Below are 18,808 nucleotides of genomic sequence, written 5' to 3'. Positions count from 1 at the left end.
CAGCACAGCCACATGACGTCATTGAAGAAGAGGCGGTGCTGGCACGGTTTGCTTGTTTGTTCTGTTTGTTCTGTTTGTCCGGCGTGCGTGGCCCGAGTCACTCAGGTTGTTTGTCTTCCTTTTCATCCCTCGCTTCATTACCATCTATATTATTTCCCGCCATGTCTGTTGCCATTCCTCCCGGTGGAACCTGGTTCGACACCATCAAGAAGTCCTTTGCGGACGTCCCCATTGATGCCACCAACGATGGCATCTCCACCACCGAGTTCCTCGATGCCGCCGAGTCCCTCACCACGCTCTTTGGTGAGTCCCCACCGAAGACGACGGGATCAATGGATCAATTGCCTCCTCTAACCAGTCCATTCTAGATCTGCTCGGCTCCAAGGCCTTCCTGCCCGTCAAGAATGACCTGCTAGGCAACATCAAGGTCAGCTGCCCCTGCCCCTCCAACCCCCGCATTGACCTCTAACCCCAAACTACAGAAAGTCCGTGAGAGGCAACTGGCGGCCCCCGCCGAGTCAGAGACTCTGCAGGCCCTTGTTCTGAATGAATTGAAGGCGGGCAAGCACACTGCCACCGAAGGTCTGCTGTGGCTGGTCCGGTATGTTATGTTTCCATTGCAAACACCCCGAACTCCTCACTGACTGGATTACATAGCGGCCTCGACTTCACGGCCCAAGCCCTTCGTCATAACCTGGACAACTCCGCGGTGGAGCTGTCCAACTCCTTCCGCGAGGCCTACGGCGGCACCCTCAAGCCCCACCACTCGTTCGTGATCAAGCCCATCTTCAGCGCTGCCATGTCGGCCACGCCCTACCGGAAAGACTTCTATGCCAAGATGGGCGACGACCAAGCTCAAATCGCAACGGCCATGAACCGCGAAGTCGAGGCCCTGGAGAAGGTGGTGGCGATCCTCAAGACCTTCCAGGCGCGCAAGGACGCCCAGTGGAAGTAGAACAGTGCATGTGAACGGTGGTGATCTGTACATATTTCATCTGGTCTCATCTGCGAGTGTGTTGCGTAGAGCGAATGCAGGGGTTTGGAGTCTTATCAGTCAAGCGTAGCCGTAGACAGCATGGCCGTGTCACGGGGCTCGGCGCTAACAAAGTCCAACTTGAACTCCTTTTGAATTTCATTTCTTTCTCTCGTCCGCGCTATTTTCCATCTTGACTGCTCCGTCACGGGGCTATAGGTATTTATTGGTCAAATAAAGACCACTTGGGTTGAGCGCGACTCCCTACGCGCCCCTGTGGAGATGACGATAACCATTTCACGGCCCTAAGGGGATTATTTGATTCCTGGCCGCTTTTTTTCGACTCAATTTCTTTGCCTAAATTACCGCCAGAAGATCTGTTGATTGGCCTTTATCCTCCATTCACCACCCAATATCCACCCATGGCTCCTTGTAGCACCGCGCTGGAAGTTATCTCCTCGACGAATCTCTCCCCCACTGAACACCTCCTCCTAGAGCATTCTGTTAAGAGAGCCGTCGATCCAGACTTAGCCGCCCAGTACTTGATGTCCAACAGGACGTAAACGCGGGGGTGGAGGCCTGTCTGCGCTCGTTCAAGCAGGATTGGAGAAAGCTTGCCTCGAAGTGTAAGGATTCTAAAACACTCCAGTCCACCAGCAAACTAATGATTCACAATGGCAACATTCGACCCAATCCCAACACATCTGGATACTTTAGTCCGCCGTAGAGATGGCCCATCCTGCTGCATGAGCAAGGAGTTTTTGAAAAAGGGCGCTTCGGTTGGAGCTATTGAGTCGGCATACGTGGTTCCTCCGTCTATGATCCGAAATCTCGCATCAGACGAGGTAAGATCTACGGAGCATCTGACCGACTCCAAAGGCTGATAATTCTGTAATTGCAGAGCTCCTTGTTTGAAATCCTGGAAGCATTCATATCTCCACGGAGTGTCGTTCGACTACAGTCCCTAGTTGAAAGCCAGGGCGATTCCCAGACCGCTCTGCAGAACCTGTGGTGCTTGTCCCCAAGCATCCACAAAGTGTTTCGTGAAGGCCAGATAGAGATACAGACAAGAGCTGCGAAAATGGCTGAACTAGGATACCCACCGGACGAGTGTGGTCGCCTGAAGTACAACGACCAAGTAAGAGGGCACTACATCCTACACGCATGGTAGTACTAACATGTGTTTCTAAAGTATATCCTGAAGACACTTCATCCAGAAGCACCATCTGATCTCTTCTACGCGGATGGAACGGCAGTTGGCGCAGCGGACTTCTTTAAGATGTCTACACCTGATTCTACACTGAGCCTACCAAGCAGCTTTCTCATCGAGGTCCATTGCCGATTCGCAACCGCATTACATCTCTTTTACATCGAGGATAAGATTGCACTTGGCTGGCCGAAACCGGAAAGAAGTATACAAAATATTCTAAATTACGTTGTGCAGAAGCTAATAGACTCCCAGATTTCATCAGCCCATTCATCCGACGAGCTTTCTACCAGCTAGCGCGTTGTATACCACTGTGGATACGCATGCGGTTCTACCTTCTCCTCTGGCCAGTTGGATGCAGAGTCCGGGGACCTACAGGTCCATTATGGGTTCAGCGACTACCTTTTGGTTTAATCATGAAGGAATGCATCCGAGCTCCCCAAAGCGAACCGAACGCCCTCAGACTAGTCGAAAAGTATACAACCATCCCAGCCCCTCGAATTGTCGATGTTGGGGAATACAACGGCAAAACATATCTAATCATGACGCGTCTACCGGGACAGCATCTGACCGACGTGACGCATCTCATGTCCTACGCTGAACGCCAACGTTTTGCCGACGACCTGGCAAAGTGCGTTTCACAGCTGCGAAAAATCCCCAACGCCACACCATATCTCTTCGGAAACACTGTTGGAGGTCCAGTGGTTGATCACCGTCTCCCAGACGGACAAGCAGGCCCGTTCACCAGCGAAGCCGATTTCAACAATCATCTCACGAGCCATCTAGGATGCGCCCCAGACGAAGTTCTCGATGGCCTGACCATGCGCCAGGATCATCGTTCCTACTTTACACATTCCGACTTTTTTTCATTGAACCTGCTCGTTGAGGATGGCCGGTTGAGCGGTATTGTTGATTGGGAGTGCGCCGGTTATATGCCCGAGTACTGGGAATTCATCAAGGCCAAGAGAGCCGCTCACTGCCAGCCAATTTTGGAAGCCATCTTTGACCGCACGTTCGGGCGTACGTATGAAAAGGAGTGGGAAATCGAACGGAAATTGTGGAGGTTGACACCGTTTGGGGTGTGACAGTTTTCAGTGGATCAAGTCGACCAAGTTGTGTGCAGTCGACACTGAAAATATGGGTCCTTGAGATAGTCTTCAGGCCAGACATCATGACTTCCCAATTGGAATGATTGGTGCGCCCCGTTCTAGTGCATGCTAGAATTCACACATCCGACAGAAGAGTACTTGAACCCATTGCTAGCCCGTGTTGGATCACCTCGCGTTTCTGGCATCCCGCGTCCCCGGCACGAATGGCAATTGTACCCGGAAACTCGCTTCGCATGGACATTGAGGGGGTGACTGTATCGCCAAGACGTATGAGACAGGGGGGATGACACGCTAGCATCGCATGGCTGGAACGGTCTACCCATTATTAGATCCGAGATAGAATCCATGGAATTTCCTGTCTTTTCGGCAAGACCTGGCTTTGTTCAGAACTAACTGTCATTTCCGGCCCCCCACTGCACTCGCCGATCATCCCTAGTTGGGGCTGGGCTAGAAGCACCCGTGTGCAGAGCTTGTTGATCCGCCGTTCTGTTCCAACAGATCGCGGCAAATTCTATGGTGCGCCCAGGGCAGACTAGTGGGTTGATTCCACCCTCGAGCCCCTTTTCACCGGGGTCCATCACCTGCAGGAGAGAAAGCAAAACGGTCTTGCCCTGAATCTGGCTAGGTTCCAGTCTCAAAACCCAACCATGTGGAACCTTGGCCACCGAATCAGCTGAACCGGTGTCGCGGGTTTTCCAAGGAGCCCGTTCTGCAAACCCTTTCTCACCCATGGAACGGTGGTGCCCGCCTCCCACATGGCGAGCAAATTACGTGTTCCTGTTCCTCGGGGATGTTTTGGATTGGCCTCTCCACACTCTGTCAAACCTAAAAATTATTGCCATGTCCTGGACACCCCTGCCGCATGGACAACGGTAGCGATCCCCGTAGATAAACATAAAGTAGAAGTCGATCGCCATCTCTCACCATGTACTGTATGGATAGGCCGTCCGCGACCGGGTTCTCCACCAAACTTGCGGCTTTACTCGAGAATTCGATCCACTGTGACTGCTGCCCCCCACTACGGACGAGCTAGCCGAACCAACTTGGGCATAGTTTTCTCTCTTCAGGATTTCAGGCACCCCCTCGGCCAGCGCCGCCTAAAAACCCCCCACCCAACTAAGCCGCGTTGCGTTCCCTCGCCACTGACGGCGGCGAGGGTGGTGCTTTCCCGTTACTAGCGGGTTTTCATTTCTTCCGCTTTTTTTTCCCTTCTTTCTTTTACTGCCTTCTTTCCACCTCAGCTCAACGGCGCACGCCTGGTGTCGCCTGTTGAATCCCTCCTCCCTTCGTTGAACCAGTTCCGAGGGTGCCAAGAGACTAGGTAGATTGGTGTGCCATGAATCGCAAGTGAACAAACACCATTCACAATGAAGGACTTGGAAGGCCGTAGCACGGCGATCTTCATCGTCACGACGATTTTTCTCGGCATCTCGTTCATTACTGTTTGTCTCCGATGCTTTGTCCGCCTCCGCATCGTCAAGGCCTTCGGGTGGGACGATGCGTTGATGGTCTTTGCCATGATGCTGAACATCTTGTTCGCGCTCTGTGGTATCACGGGGGCATTATATGGTATCGGGCAGAGGACGAAGCCTCTTCTGCTAAAAGGAACGGCCGAAACTGCCATGTTTGTATGTTGATTCCCTTTTCCACCTTTTCTCTCGGAATATACCTAATGTCAGTCCTAGTGGTGGTGGCTCGGCCAAACCAGCTACGTCTGGGTCTGCGCCATCGCAAAGTCTTCGATCGCCGTGGCTCTGCTCCGCTTGACCGTTCGCCGGGCCCATAATGTCATCCTGTACACGGTTATCGGGGTGACCGCCGTCGTTGGGATCGTCTTCTTCTTCGTCCTGACCCTCCAGTGCCAACCGGTCTCGTACTTCTGGCAACGCATCCTGCTCAAGATCGACCCGACGGCCGACATCCACGGCTCGTGCATGGACATCGACATTGTCATTGCTGTCGCCTACGTCTACAGCGTGACAGCCGTGTGCTGTGATTTTGCCCTCGGAGTGTTGCCTATGTTTCTGATCTGGAACTTGCAGATGGTTCCTCAGACCAAGGTGGCGCTGGCTTGTATTTTGGGCATGGGCTGTGTGTATGTTTTCGGACTCGCTTTCTGCAAGTTCTCTTCTGACTTTTCTTCACAGTGCTAGCGCAGCCGTCATCATCCGCATTCCATACTTGCACGATTACAAAAACCCCGACTTCTTATGTGAGTTCCAGTCTCGACCTATCTTTCCATTCCTCAAGACACTAACTACCTCCCCCTAAATAGACGCAACAGCCAACATCTCCATCTGGTCCAACGTCGAAGCCAGCCTGGGCATCGCAGCAGGCAGTCTGGTGACCCTCCGCCCTCTATTCCGTTGGTTTCGCGACCCCAGTAGCAAGGGTACTCGGTCGAAGCACACAGGAGGGAGCATGCCCCTCTCCAGCATGAATGCGTCCCGCTCGACAGACCCCACGGGCCCACGGTACTGGAGACCGGACCTCGACCCGGAGGATTCGCAGATCACCACGACTGTGCACATTGCCACGCAGGATAGTCGCACGAGTAGCCAGGAGGATTTGTATCCGAAGGAATCAGGCACGTTCTTTCATGGCGTCAATATCCAGAAGACGTTTTATGTGTCGGAGGATAGCTCCTAGGGTGTTAGTCTGCTTCGTTTGCCGTTGGTGTTTCAGTGGCGTTGGACAGGGGGTTCTGTATAGATATGTACATGAATAATCATATTGGGTCCCTGATTTATGTGCCATTTATCTGCCTCTCATGAGGGGTATATTTCTTGAATTCTTAGTGCCCCATGGGTATTGTGAGGTTGCTGTGTAGTTGTTGATGAACCATTTTAGTTCAATTTATTATAAACATTCTAGTCTACTAATAATAAATTCTCTCTACTAATTACGATGTAGCTTCAATTCCCTCCCAAAGGGAAAATCTAGTGCGCAGTTGTAGCGCTGAGGGAGTGTCAGCATGCCAGCCATAGTGGATCTATAGATAAAAGTTTGTACAGCACTGAACTGCTTTTGATTTTGACATTTTGTACTGTGCATGCAATGGTCTTGCTACTATTTCGTAGATCTAAAGTCAGAGATTGATTTAAATGTTACCGCGCCTCTAGGTTGACACCTAAGTTGTTTCATCTGCGACTCTTCGGCCTAACTTTTGGACCAGGATTTAGGCTAGGTCAGCAGAAACTATCAGCACCCCGATACAGCAATGGTATCATGTACGTAACATATCTATCCGTCGATATCAACAAGCGTTTCACATTAAATTTCTCTACTAGGAGGCAGAGCTCTTCTCGAACACGAGCAGTGACAGGGCTCGGATGGGGAGCGAGAAATCGACGGATAGCGTGCCCTTCTTCGATACGCGCATGGACTTGGGAGCACCGAGCGTCATAAGCTTGCCAGCACGGACTAGCTCGCTGTACTGCTTTGAGGTCGGGTCCTGGGGGGAGCCCATGGAGAGCCACTTGGCATACGAGTTACTGTGGTCGTCATCCACGCGGTAGTGCATTGCTATCACTTTACCCTGATGGTTTGCAAAGTTGGCAGGGAGGCCCTCGACATCCACAGAGACCTCGGCATCGGGGAAGTCCACGTCGTTGTCGTGATAGTGCCACACAAACACATAGAGTGCCTGCGTATCTTTGTCAAACGTGGCGAGGGAGCCGACGTCGGTCTGCTTGCCCTTGATGCCCTCCTTTAGCACCACGTCTAGGGGGACCTGCCCGGAGCTCTCGGCCTTGATGCGGTCGCCGCTCAGCATACTCCACATGCGGTGGAAGTTGAGAACCGGCTTGTCGATGCCCTGGGTGCTCAATACTCGAAAGCCGTCAAAGTAGCCGGTCTCGTTGGGCAGAATGGCGTTCTTCTCATACTCAAAGGCCCAGGTTAGCGCTCCCTGGAGGTTGACGCTACGGTTGGCAGCCAGGTCCATGGCACGGGAGAAGGACGCGGCGGAGTATGCGCCGTACAGAAGGCCATTCCGGTACCCATAGGCGGCCGAAGTGCACGCCGCGCAGCTGTCGGGATCGTACTCACTCATGAAGATGGGCTTGTCTTTGTATTGAGGGAAGGATGCGACAACACCGAAGGCCTCATCGATCTGCTGCAGCTGGGGCGACATGTTCATCTGGATATAGCCGTTGTCTCCGGTAGTATTGATGAAGAGCGGCGAGCCTTTGGCGTGGAACGAGACGAAATCAAGGGCCGTTCCCTTGCTGCCGGTTGCATGATTGGTGCCGTTAGCGCAATGGTCAAGGAAGTCGCCGAGATAGGATCCATCGGCACCACCAGCCACCTCGGGGCCGCCGATGCGAGCGGTGGGCAGAGCCTTGCGGACCGAGTTGACTGCATAGTCGTGGAGCTTGTAGAACTCCTGGGTCGTGCCGTTCCAGTCTGTCCTCGTGTCAGTCGACCGACTTGCCGGGTCCATTGTGGAGAGGGAAGGGAAATGGAGAGGCCTTGCCACTGGCTTTGCTATATAAACGTACATGGAATGTTTGGCTCGTTCCAAACCTCAAAGTACCACTGGTTGACCTCCTTCGCGCCATAGCGGTCGACGAGGTGCTTGGCCAGCCTGTACACCAGTTCACCCCAGCGCTCATAGCTCTTGGGAGGATGCGACCATCCAGTGTAGATGTTGCTAGCACCAGCGGCAGGGTTAAAGTCAAAGAAGTAAGGGTTGGGGTGCACTGCCAGCGCTTTAGGGGAGAATCCAATCTCAAGATATGGCCTGACGTTGGCGGCCAGATAGTGGTCAAAGATATCGTCGATGATGGTGAAGTTGTAAATGGGGTTACCGGCGTCATCCAGCGTGTAAGCGTTGGTGCTCCCCCACTTCAGGCCTGGAACACCGACGAGGCCGGGCTCACCAGTCGTTAGAAGGTTATGAGTCCGGAAAAAAGTCTGGTCCTTGCCAAGGTTGCCCAGCTCCTTGAGGAGTGCAGAGCCATGAGGGTAGTAGGCGTAGTTGGGCTCGTCACAACCGTAGAAACGGTGGATAGGAGTCCAAGGACCAAGACTAGAGGAGGCATCAACCGAAACGGAGACCTGATGCCCCATTGCGGTGGCCGCCAGACTCGTAACGGCGAGAATACTGAGGACCATGGTTCGGAGGATTGAATGCAACGAAGCCCAGCACGAGATGTTGAGAGCTGACTGACTACTTTGGTAATTTGCCGACTCAAATGAACGATCGTCCTAGAAACATACAGCACGGAACTCCTCGCAATTCGGGACAGAGTCTGCCTTTAATAAGATTGGATCGAGCGTCGTCCACCTTGGGAGGACGGGCCAATTCAGGCTCAACTCAAGTCGTCCAACCTCATTATCTGCGATCCCTTACCCGAATTGACTAACCCCGTGAGAGACTTGGAAAACTCCGACGTTGAGGGGCGCGCGGGGTCCGGTATCCGATTAGTGACAATTGAACCGCGACATCCGCTAGACTTGGAAGGATCGAGCGCATGGAGCTTGGGAGGAAGCCACCTACGGGCAAAATGCGATGGAAAACCAGCTTCCCTGACTACAGCAATCGGTCGTTGGACGCCTTTTCCAGCAGAGGTCGCTCTGCTTCCCCCACACGTCCTTCTGCGTAAAACTTTAGCGGGTAATTGCCTGACCAAATGCCCGGTCCTTCGAAAATAGTTGCATGCTAGCTCAACCATCTCCGCCTCGAACCTCGGAGTTGCTCCGGGCATAAGATGCGACACGCCCTTCCCTAGAGAGTGTCGGCGCAGCGCCGAAAGCTGCGACGAGGTAGCATCCGGTGAGGTGTCGCAGCCATGAGAAGGATGTCAGGCCCTCTTCGGGGCTGGCTGCACCAGTGATTGTCTGGGCACGGCCCCATCGAGCATGCGGCGGGAATCGGTTATACTGCGATCAATCGGCAAGTCGCCGCGTGAGCCATAAATTGGGACATGACAGCCCCGCATCCCCAGTATCTCCCTGGGGGATTTGTAAAAGTGGGTTTCCGGGGAAAGAGGAGTAACCTTGACTGTTTATCAGTTGCCTCCGCAGGTGGAACATCTCAAAAGCAGAGGATTCCTTACTTGAAAGGCTCTCCTAAGCTTTAGATCTCGAGGATTGTTCTTGGGATCGTGCACAAGCTAACTATTACGCCCTATCTGCCTCTCGCATCAGAATGAAGCCAGGAATCTACCAATTTCTGATAGGCTGCTTTGCCTCGCTTGGGTCGTTACTATTTGGCTACGATCTGGGCGTCATCGCGGAAGCTGTTGCATCGAATTCATTTAAGGCCCAGTTTCTTCAATCTAGTGCCGACTCCCGCAGTGGCACAGTGGTTGCTCTCTTCACTGGAGGATGTTTTGTTGGCGCTTTCGCAGCAGGGTTCGCAGACCGTCTGGGCCGTCGCGGCACGATCCTACTCGCCTGCGGAATTTTCATGATAGGAGGCATAATTCAGACAGCAGGCGTTGTTATCTCGATGTTATACATAGGCAGGCTTCTCGCGGGAATCGGTGTTGGTCTTCTGACGGTTGGTCTTTTCCGTTCCTCCTCATTTCTGAACTTAGCCGATGTTTACCATATGCAGATGATTGTTCCCATATATCAAGCAGAAATCAGTCACCGGCGTATTAGAGGGAGACTCACTAGCCTGCAGCAGCTTTTTGATGCGGTGGGGCAAATATTTGCGACTTGGATCAGCTACGGATGCTATTCCGCCTGGGACAAGAAGCAGAATAGTGCGGAGTGGCGTGTCCCTCTTGGGATTCAGATTGTCCCAGCAATCTTACTCGCTACCTTTGTGTACATGATTCCCGAAAGCCCACGGTGGCTCTGTGACCACGACCAATGGGAAAAAGGGCTGGCAACTCTAGCCCAGCTCCATGCGCATGGAAACATTCATGATCCATATGTAATCGCCGAGTATAATCTCATCGAGGCGCAGATCCGTCAGGAACACACGCAGAAACGGAAGACGTATTTCGATCTTTTCAAAGGCTGGCCCAATATTCGACGCACAATCTTGGTCATGGCTGCACAGGCCAGCACTCAAATGACTGGGGTCAGCGCCATCCGATATTTTTCGCCTGAGATATTCGCGCAGATCGGCATTCCAACAGCCACCACACTGCTTCTAACTGGTGTCCAGTCTATTATTGCTTTCTTGGGCACCTCGGTTTGCATTATGGTCATTGACTCAATCGGACGACGACCGTTGCAAATATGGGGGAATGTGCTCATGGCATGTACGTTCGCGGTCAATTGTGCACTCATCAAAGTATTTCCTCCTACATCAACGAGTACAGCAGCACATTGGACCTTTATCGTCATGACATGGTTCTTCAGTTTTATTTTCTTCATCACCAGTGGCCCCCTGTCGTGGGCGCTGCCAGTCGAATTCTTTGGCACTGCTATGCGCTCCAAAGGCGTGGCAGTTGGTGCAATGACATCCTTCGCCTTCAATACTATGATAGGGCAGGTTACGCCCATTGCTATATCATCCATTGGCTGGCGATATTACTTCATCTTCATTATTACCAACATCACTAACGCCATCTTCTTCTGGGCATTCCTCCCGGAAACGAAGGCCCTCAACTTGGAGGATATGGATGAGCTGTTTCATAACTCCCCTCTATTCGTTCCGGGCACTCACTGGGTCCCCACATCGCATGTGGATGCTGATGCCGAGATGATTGCTGTTGGTGGAAAGGGCTCTGCTGAGGCCGCCATCCGCACAGAACATGATCACCATGTCTAAGCTGGTGAGCCGGATCCTGAGCGCCCTCACAAAAGTGGTCGGTAGCCCAGATGGGAAACGCCCCACTGCCAGACATTATCCTGTGTGTATTTGTTTACACACTCCTTTGAGCCAATTAGCACGAGCTAGGCCCAGAATGGACTGGCCATAGGATCCATGAAAAATTCGAGTTTTCTTTGATAAATCCACATTTCTCGACGCCCTTCAAGCCCTGCCGGGCTAGCTCAATCGGTAGAGCGTGAGACTCTTAATCTCAAGGCTGCGGGTTCGACCCCCGCGTTCGGCTATTCCTAAAAACATCTTGAGACTCTTTTTTTGGCCCCTTTCTAATTCACCCGATGATGAGATAAGAGAGTAGCTAGCGCCTTGTTTTTGCTCTTTGGGTTTAACTTAGACAGTGGAAATTGATTGAATAAATGATAGATAAATGATGGGATGGAAAAAATAGCCAAAGCCATTCAGTATATACCCAAACAACCTTCAACGCCTAATGCTATGCTCATATCATCGTAAGTGAGGTGAAATAATTGACAGAGAACAAAAAGCGAATCAAGGAAAGAATGAGACGCCATGAGCTCGCTGGTGTGTGGGAATAGCAAACAAGGAATAAATCAAGTGCTGACTTAAAGGTTGCTGCCGGTGTAGACACCTTCAAAGTCAAGACTGGCCAGCATCCCATTGACACGGTCAATCTCCCGGCTGAGGTCCTCGACATTCACCGCCAGACTGCTGACTTCGTCGAACTTGCGCCTCCGGTTGGCGTCGGCGATCATCTCAGACACGAAGAACTTTTGCTCTTCGAGAACGATCAGCCGGTCTCGAAGAGACTTCTCTTCTGCTTCCAGTGCGGAAACAGCGCTGCTGGTATCGCTGGCGACGCTGCTGCTGCTACCATTCGTGGCAACGCTGTTGTATTTGATTGAGGCGAGAGCTGACTCTCGGGGCCGGGACGGGGCTGGTGAGCCATTGGTCGGAGTGTTAGGAGAAGCTGTGCGGCTGGGTATTCGGTCTGCAGTGGTGGATGCGTGCTTGAGAACTTTCGGCACGGATTTCAAGGGCAACATATGAAGATGAAGGAAGTTGGTGGCCTTCTGGTAGATGGCCTTCTGCAGCCGTTGCTGCGTTGGTGATTGGGTGGGCATGTCACGGATCCGCCGTGCGGCCACATCGTATTTGTTAAACGAGTCCATGAGCCGCCTACGGACCTTGGAAGCATCTGCGATTTGTTGAGACGAAGGTGGCCGTTTTGGGTCTCTGCAGGGGGTTCACTGTTAGTGAAAACTTATGGAGAAGAGGTGATGAACTTACTGCAAAGCAGTGAGGAGCTTCTGAAATTTGGGAAGATGTAGACGGATGCCTCTCTCAAACTGGACCAAATTCTCGTATGCCCTCATCTCTGGGGGCTTCCGCGCGATGTCCGCCTCGAAGTCTCGTCGATCGAACAAGGTTGCCTTGCAATCTTTGCAGAGTCGGACATCTGTGTCGACCAGACTAGGATTGGATTTTTCCGTGGAGGGTTTTCCCGTAACTGTTATATGTTGTTAGTTGCTTAGTTGCCACTGATTTACCGGGGAAAGCTCAACTTACCAGCAGCAACACTAAGCCCAACCACGCTGGAACACTTTGTGTTGGGATCCCCACAAACAACCCGCCCGCAGGTCCTGCAGTGATGCCTCCGGAATGAATAGCTTGAGAACTCCTGTTGACAAAATGGACAGCGTGAGACGCTCGCATCATCCTGCCAGCTGACAATCGTCTGCTCCAGAGCTTTTCGTTGATCGTTCTGCCACGACATGGACCAGAGCTTGGTTGCCCCAGGCTGAATTTGCTCTGGGGGTAGGTTGGCCAATCCCTGGGTTAGCCGTGTGAGCCGTTTCTCCAGGCGAGAAACTTCCAGAAAATCCTTGTCAACGATCTGCTTCCGCATAGACTTGAACGCATTTGTCTGGTCTCGTGTCGCTCCTGATTTCCATTAGTTTCCCAGAGACGAAAAGAATTCGGGGAGCCCCCACCGTTATGATCATTGTATCCCTCCCGCGATTTGTAGCAGGTCTCGCACACTCTGGCCCAGCTGCCCCTCACAGGCTCATACTGTGCCGACCGCGATAGCTTCATTTGGTACATTGTATGCTCCTCGCAAAAGAGCTTCCCGCACTGTCGACAGTTCACGCACCCGTTGGTACCGTTCAGCCGTTTCCCACATGATGGCTCCAGGCAGACGTCGTAAATGGCGCCGACTTGCCAGTGTTCCTTCGTAATAAGGTCGGCAGGGTCAAGTAATGTCGGTGGTTCGGGCGAGGTTGGCTGGGGCACGAGGGGGCGGCTTGAAACAGCGACGGACTGCTGATTCTCGTTGGATTCAAACACATCCAAGCCTTTGAGTTTTTGGTTTAGGACGGCAAGAGGCTGAAACCGTCTCGCCTTCTCCATCTGCACTTTGAACCAGTCCTTGACTTCATCTTGCCGATCGTCTTCTAGATTCTGGTGGATATCGTCGAGGTGCCTAGGTTAAGCGTTAATGACAGTGCCACGGGGCTCGGGGGGGGTAAAGGATCGATGGGGAGGTACCTATTAAGCTGAAGTAGAGTCACCTGAAAACGATTAGTACCGTCAGGCAGGCACGGAAGGGAGTGGCATACCATTTCCTCGCTGCAAATCGGACAGGAGAGTTGAGCTCCCGGCGCAGCCGGTGCCGCTGAGATGGAGGTGTCGCCATTTTCCAGAGAGATGCGCGAGGTCAGATCCTGTGCCTCGGAAGAGAACTGAGATGCAGAGGTTTGCGAACTGAGGGAGACGCTGCTGGCGGTCGGCGATAGCACTCGTTGCTTCGACGGGGCAGGAGCTGCTGCTGCTGCTGCTGCGAGAGTATTCGGAGTACCCAGTACACGCCCTCCTCCCAGCGTCCTCCGTGACATGATTACGGGGACATGAGAATGACGAGGGGGATTAGAGAGAGAGAGAGCTAGGTTCGCCCGGCATACAGAGCTGGGTGGATTGCGGGACAAGTTGAGACGCCAACATCATGCGGAGTCAGCCTCGTTGGTGCCTGAGGCAGCACTGCTGCCTGATCACGTCTACGTCGAATGGATGTAAGAATCATGGGATACTGTCTCATTGGATTGATATTATCAATCTTCTGCCGTAGAACCTACCATGTTACCGCATTTAGGTCAGTTGAACAGGCCTCGTTAGTCACTACTCACGATGTGTGTTGTTTAGGAAGAGTTGCATGATCGGAGCATAGTAGTTCATGGGACCAATACTAATCCCATCGGTGCGATCTTATACATAGTGGTATTTAGTGGATCGAAATATAGAGATTCGTGCTTTATCTCACTGACTGCACACTCCGTTTTGGTTCACAAGCCACCCATCATGATTATACATCTTCGGATTATATATAGACGTTACCACAGAAAGATGATGAATAACGAATGAACCAGATAAAGATTTTAACTTCAATATCACACAAGCATTAACTCACTTATATGAATGGCCACGTTACACGCTTCATGTCCTTGCCAAGCGAAGCCAAGAACCAAATAAGCTTAAATGCACAGCTGTCCCCACCACCTCAATGTATCACGAAGTGGAGAGTTGGCATAACGATCGTGATATTTGTTCCTAATGTCGCTCGCTGAAACAACAAGACTAAAGCACCAATCAGATTTTTACTCATAATGACATTTTGAAACAAAACCCTTTTTTTTGCTCTTTTCTCTATTTCTGCTTTTTTTCTGATCCGTTTTCTGTGTTTTCTTTCGTCCGTATACAACGCATAAGCTCATCATAAATACCCATAAGCCATATATATATCCCATATCATATACCTCATCTTATACACAAGCTTGGATCAAAACCCAACGCGTCAAATCCTCCCACACCCCCCTGAATCCGATCTAGCTCTCGTAGTCGCGATGGTAGCTGGTTCCAGTATTGGGATTGTCGTATTCACGATGAACGCGCGTGGTGCCGTCGTCACGGCGGTCGACGTCGCGGTGGCGATAGGTGCCGCTGGGATCGGTACGCTCGCGATGATGCCGCTGCGACCCGTCGGTGCGGTAGTCGAGGTGCTGGTCGTAGGCGCCGGTGCTGGGGTCGTACGCAGTAGCCCCGTAGCCCGTGTCATAGGTCGTGCCGTAGCCCGTGGTCCCGTACGTAGTTGTGTCGTAGGTGTTATCGTGGTAGTGGGTGGCCATTTTGATGGTTTGTTCTTCAACTTCCTCTGAAGCGGCGAAGAGGGCTAGGAGATGGTTGTTGTCTTGAAATTTTTGGCGACGGCGGCCCAGTTTGATTGAACTTGTATCCGTACCACAGAATCTGATCTAAATCTGATCTCTTTCATTTTTCGTTTTTGGCGGACTCTTTTATAGGGTTCATCTCGTGGCGTGGGCGAGTCGGAAAGATGATCCTGTCCTGACATCAGCCCCGCGGCGAGTAGCGGAGAAGTCGCCTGCGAGGCAACATCGATGGTTGGAATGGAACCGAGAGGCGGCGGGCCCCTTTTTCTTGGTCGCGCTGTGATTCCTCGTTATGTTCGGGGCATGCGGTTCCAGGCCGTCGCCGCGGGAGGCGGATGATGTCGCGAGCACTCTTCACGACTCTTCGATGCCACCACCGTGGAGCCAGCAGAGTCCAAGGTCCGTTGAGAGAAGAAAAAAATAGGCTAATGCTTGCAACTCTAGCCTCAAGGATTACGTTGAATCCAAAGATTCCCACAAGTTCTAGACATGTCAAGGTTTTGCATTATAGGTATGTTTTACAGCCACTTTCCGCTAGCAATTCAGCTCTCCCGGCCGAGCGCGGCCAAGGATTCCGACAAGAACTCGCTGGCATTCAGCAAGTCCGTACTGCCGTAGACCACTCGTCGCCGCGTTCCGGGCGCGCCCCCTGCACGCTGAGCGGATGATGCACCCTCCTGCCCTGCTTGGCCGCTGGTTCGCCGCACCCAGTCCTGCAGATTACCGTACTCATCCATGCTTCCACCACCAACCGTAAACACAATAGCTTCACTGAACGCCTGACGACGCTGGCCGAAGCTGGCCCCAGTACCGGGACCGGACCCACCCGTCGCACCCGGAGCCTGAGCGTTGCGCGACGCAGAGGCGGGGGGCATGGCGCCGCGCGCGTTGGCGCTCCGGGGATCGAAGTAGAGGTAGTTTTCTGTCTTGGCGATGGCGGAGCTAGATGCCGCGGCCGGGTCCATGATTGATTCGGTGATCTTGGTCACAGTCAGGTCCTTGTTGGCGGGCAGGAAGTTCTTGACGCCGGAGATGAGCGAGTCAAAATTGGCACCCAGGGCGCCGGAAGTGATGCGGTCCGTAAGGCGATTCGAGAGCGAAGAGAACCCGCGGAACAAATCAGAAGATTGCTGTTGTGGTGCCGAGGTGGTCATCATCGTCATACGTGTGATCTCACGCACCTGGCGCACGTAGGCAAGAGAGCTAACGTCCGAAACACCGGCCTTGGAGAGCGCCTCCTCGAACTGTGTCATTTCTGTGCGGTTCAGCTCAGTCTCGGTGCTGAGGAACCAGATGATAAACAGACGGAGCTTGTCCGTCGGGTTATTGCCCTTAGCCGGGTCATTGATCAGCTCCAACAGCTGTGACTTGGATTGCTTGGTGATGCTTTCCTCCAGCTCAAAGAAGTTATCAAGCTGCCGATCCTTGATGCCCTTGAGAAGCGCGGTCGCGATATTCATGTGCATATCGAGGACAGCTTTGCGCTCCCGCAGTTCGGGCAGTAGAGTGATAGCGGCCTTGAGGTGCTGCGCAGATGCGCTGGTATCGTTTTGGAGATCCTCGATCGAAGAAGCACCTGTCTTCTTCGTGATGTCGTTGGCGTCCTCCTTGTAGCGTGTCAACTCGGCATCGATGTCCTCCGCCACTTGAGGGAAAGGAGCCCCGGCATTGCGCTGCCAGAAGAAGTCGTTGCTGTTGACATCATATGACTTCTTGCCCCCCTCATCTGCGTCCACAGTGATTCGGTTCAACCGCATCTCAAGAACATCCTGCACCAACGACTGATACGTCCAGGAGTGTGACAGCATCGGAACGAGATCGACGTTGCGGTCCATAATGATGAGTACTGGCCGAGTTGAAGGCACCCCCGGCAGGGCTTTTTGACCACCAGAGAACAGATTGTCTTTGGAGTTGAGGATGTGATCGCGCAGTTTTCGGTCCAGTTTTGTAGCGATCAATTCTGCCGCACCACCTTTCGGGCATCGGATGATGGGGATAGTACCTAGTTTGTTAGTCAAGCACTTCATTGCAAAAGAGCCTTCCAACATACCCATTGTGACGCTCACGCTGAACAACCCACTCACGACCTTATCGACGATGGCGTCCAGATCCTCGTCGCTGGTCTTGGGGCTGTTGATCTTCCAGTATGCATCTTTGCCCAGTCCCAAGCTAAACAGATCCGGCTCGGCCACAATGAAGTTGAGATACTGATCGAAGACCTGCGCAATGTGTTCGGATGCGCCAGATGTAGCTATTTGGGAGGCGAAGTCCTCGAGAAGTGGCCGTGGAACGGAGGATAAGAAGTTGACGTAGGCAGGGGAGTAGAGGCCATGCGACAGGTCATGTGCGACCGCCTGGATGTTCTCCTGCGTCGGCTCAACCAGGTAGACCACGGGGACGTCGGGTATAGGATATCGTTGCGAGTTGATGTTTCTGGGAGGGGATCAGTCAGTATGATCACACACACAAGAGGGGAGTGCTGCCGTACAGGTGAATAGTGATCCCCCACGCCCGGAGATCGTTGACGCGCAGCACACTGCTAATGACATCGCGGCCCAAGTTGTCAAAGACCAGGACTTTCCAGATTGGATCCCCGTCTTCATTCAAGATCGGGGTGGAGTGAGAGATCAGGCCGCCGTGCGCGGACGAGTCCAGCGCCGAATCATCAGCCGGACGGGGGTCATGATTCAAGTTGAGGAGTTTTTGAATAGAGACTGCAACACTGTCAATGGCCGGTCCCTTTGCAGACCTAAGAGCATCATCCACCTACCGACTTGTCGGTCCCGCAGGGACATTGGATGCGACGATGCCATGGCAGTAGTGGGCACCGGGAGACAGATGACGTGGCAGAGTTCAGCTGAGCTTCACAACATAGAGAATCAACTGCCAGCAACTGAGACCTCGACAGACAAAGAAACCCGGCGCAGGAGATAGGTCTGCTATGTTGACAGCTCTCGGTCTAGGTGTCTCTGCCGGGTGGGCGGTGGGCCAGGGCTGACTAAGCCCCGCCAAAACAGCCCAAACCAACCTGTCACATGCTCTGCGCCCAATCATACCTTCTCTCTCTCTCCCGCGTTTGTCCTCGTCTTTCTCTCTTCACCTCCCCATCCACCACCCCCCCCCCCCCATCATCTCCTACACCCTCATCCCCTTCCCCATTCCCCCCTACCCTGTTGTCCCGTCTACACTTTTTCTTCGTAAAGCGAATGGGCTATGGCTCTAGAGTGGCTTGTCGTATGAGAGCCTGCTCTTGTTTGTTTCCGGCCAGGATCTTGAGGCAGGCTTTTTAAGCGCTGAAAAGGGGGAAATACCGTCTGCAGAGGCACTGGTGCCCAGCCAGTGACCCAGAACCAGATTCAAATATCAAGGACCAAGTGAACATCAGGCTTGGACCTCAGTACCTATACATACTCTGGTGGTGTCTGTGTGCCCCAGGCCATCGTCATAAGTCAGGACAGGCAACATACTGAGAAAATTGGGGGCCAAAACCCTGAGATACCGTTTCGGTGCAGTGGTGGGGGTTGTGTTCCTGGCACCAGTATT

General features: G+C 52.8%; 8 protein-coding genes across 8 annotated transcripts; 4 read left to right on the top strand and 4 right to left on the bottom strand.

Annotated features, from left to right (window-relative positions):
- Positions 1-161: 161 nt before the first annotated feature.
- On the top strand, positions 162-955 carry N7474_003689 (GLTP domain-containing protein; the record flags this gene model as incomplete). The annotated part of the gene is made up of 4 exons (XM_057195104.1): positions 162-303; positions 369-427; positions 483-601; positions 658-955. The coding sequence occupies 4 exons, from the start codon at positions 162-164 to the stop codon at positions 953-955; spliced, it is 618 nt and encodes a 205-aa protein (XP_057052500.1).
- Positions 956-1,647: 692 nt separating this feature from the next.
- N7474_003688 (aminoglycoside phosphotransferase family protein) lies at positions 1,648-3,265 on the top strand (the record flags this gene model as incomplete). The annotated part of the gene is made up of 4 exons (XM_057195103.1): positions 1,648-1,818; positions 1,875-2,111; positions 2,166-2,385; positions 2,436-3,265. The coding sequence occupies 4 exons, from the start codon at positions 1,648-1,650 to the stop codon at positions 3,263-3,265; spliced, it is 1,458 nt and encodes a 485-aa protein (XP_057052499.1).
- A 1,391-nt stretch (positions 3,266-4,656) lies between these two features.
- N7474_003687 (uncharacterized protein) lies at positions 4,657-5,938 on the top strand (the record flags this gene model as incomplete). The annotated part of the gene is made up of 4 exons (XM_057195102.1): positions 4,657-4,917; positions 4,975-5,384; positions 5,437-5,501; positions 5,565-5,938. 4 exons carry the CDS (start codon positions 4,657-4,659, stop codon positions 5,936-5,938), a joined length of 1,110 nt encoding a protein of 369 aa, XP_057052498.1.
- A 637-nt stretch (positions 5,939-6,575) lies between these two features.
- Positions 6,576-8,407, bottom strand: N7474_003686 (uncharacterized protein; the record flags this gene model as incomplete). Its single annotated transcript, XM_057195101.1, has 2 exons — positions 6,576-7,696; positions 7,792-8,407. 2 exons carry the CDS (start codon positions 8,405-8,407, stop codon positions 6,576-6,578), a joined length of 1,737 nt encoding a protein of 578 aa, XP_057052497.1.
- Positions 8,408-9,443: 1,036 nt separating this feature from the next.
- N7474_003685 (sugar porter family MFS transporter) lies at positions 9,444-11,024 on the top strand (the record flags this gene model as incomplete). Its single annotated transcript, XM_057195100.1, has 1 exon — positions 9,444-11,024. One exon carries the CDS (start codon positions 9,444-9,446, stop codon positions 11,022-11,024), a length of 1,581 nt encoding a protein of 526 aa, XP_057052496.1.
- Positions 11,025-11,647: 623 nt separating this feature from the next.
- Positions 11,648-13,939, bottom strand: N7474_003684 (uncharacterized protein; the record flags this gene model as incomplete). The annotated part of the gene is made up of 6 exons (XM_057195099.1): positions 11,648-12,278; positions 12,333-12,552; positions 12,612-12,986; positions 13,037-13,527; positions 13,593-13,615; positions 13,664-13,939. 6 exons carry the CDS (start codon positions 13,937-13,939, stop codon positions 11,648-11,650), a joined length of 2,016 nt encoding a protein of 671 aa, XP_057052495.1.
- A 984-nt stretch (positions 13,940-14,923) lies between these two features.
- On the bottom strand, positions 14,924-15,223 carry N7474_003683 (uncharacterized protein; the record flags this gene model as incomplete). Its single annotated transcript, XM_057195098.1, has 1 exon — positions 14,924-15,223. One exon carries the CDS (start codon positions 15,221-15,223, stop codon positions 14,924-14,926), a length of 300 nt encoding a protein of 99 aa, XP_057052494.1.
- A 584-nt stretch (positions 15,224-15,807) lies between these two features.
- Positions 15,808-18,078, bottom strand: sly1 (syntaxin-binding protein; the record flags this gene model as incomplete). The annotated part of the gene is made up of 3 exons (XM_057195097.1): positions 15,808-17,698; positions 17,733-18,004; positions 18,040-18,078. The coding sequence occupies 3 exons, from the start codon at positions 18,076-18,078 to the stop codon at positions 15,808-15,810; spliced, it is 2,202 nt and encodes a 733-aa protein (XP_057052493.1).
- Positions 18,079-18,808: the final 730 nt, after the last annotated feature.

This window comes from Penicillium riverlandense (genome assembly GCF_028828495.1).
Source record: "Penicillium riverlandense strain IBT 135883 chromosome Unknown utg000003l_segment0_segment0, whole genome shotgun sequence".
Lineage (NCBI taxonomy): Eukaryota > Fungi > Ascomycota > Eurotiomycetes > Eurotiales > Aspergillaceae > Penicillium > Penicillium riverlandense.
Note: the sequence above shows the minus strand (reverse complement) of the source record. Positions and strands in the feature narration are given on the sequence as shown.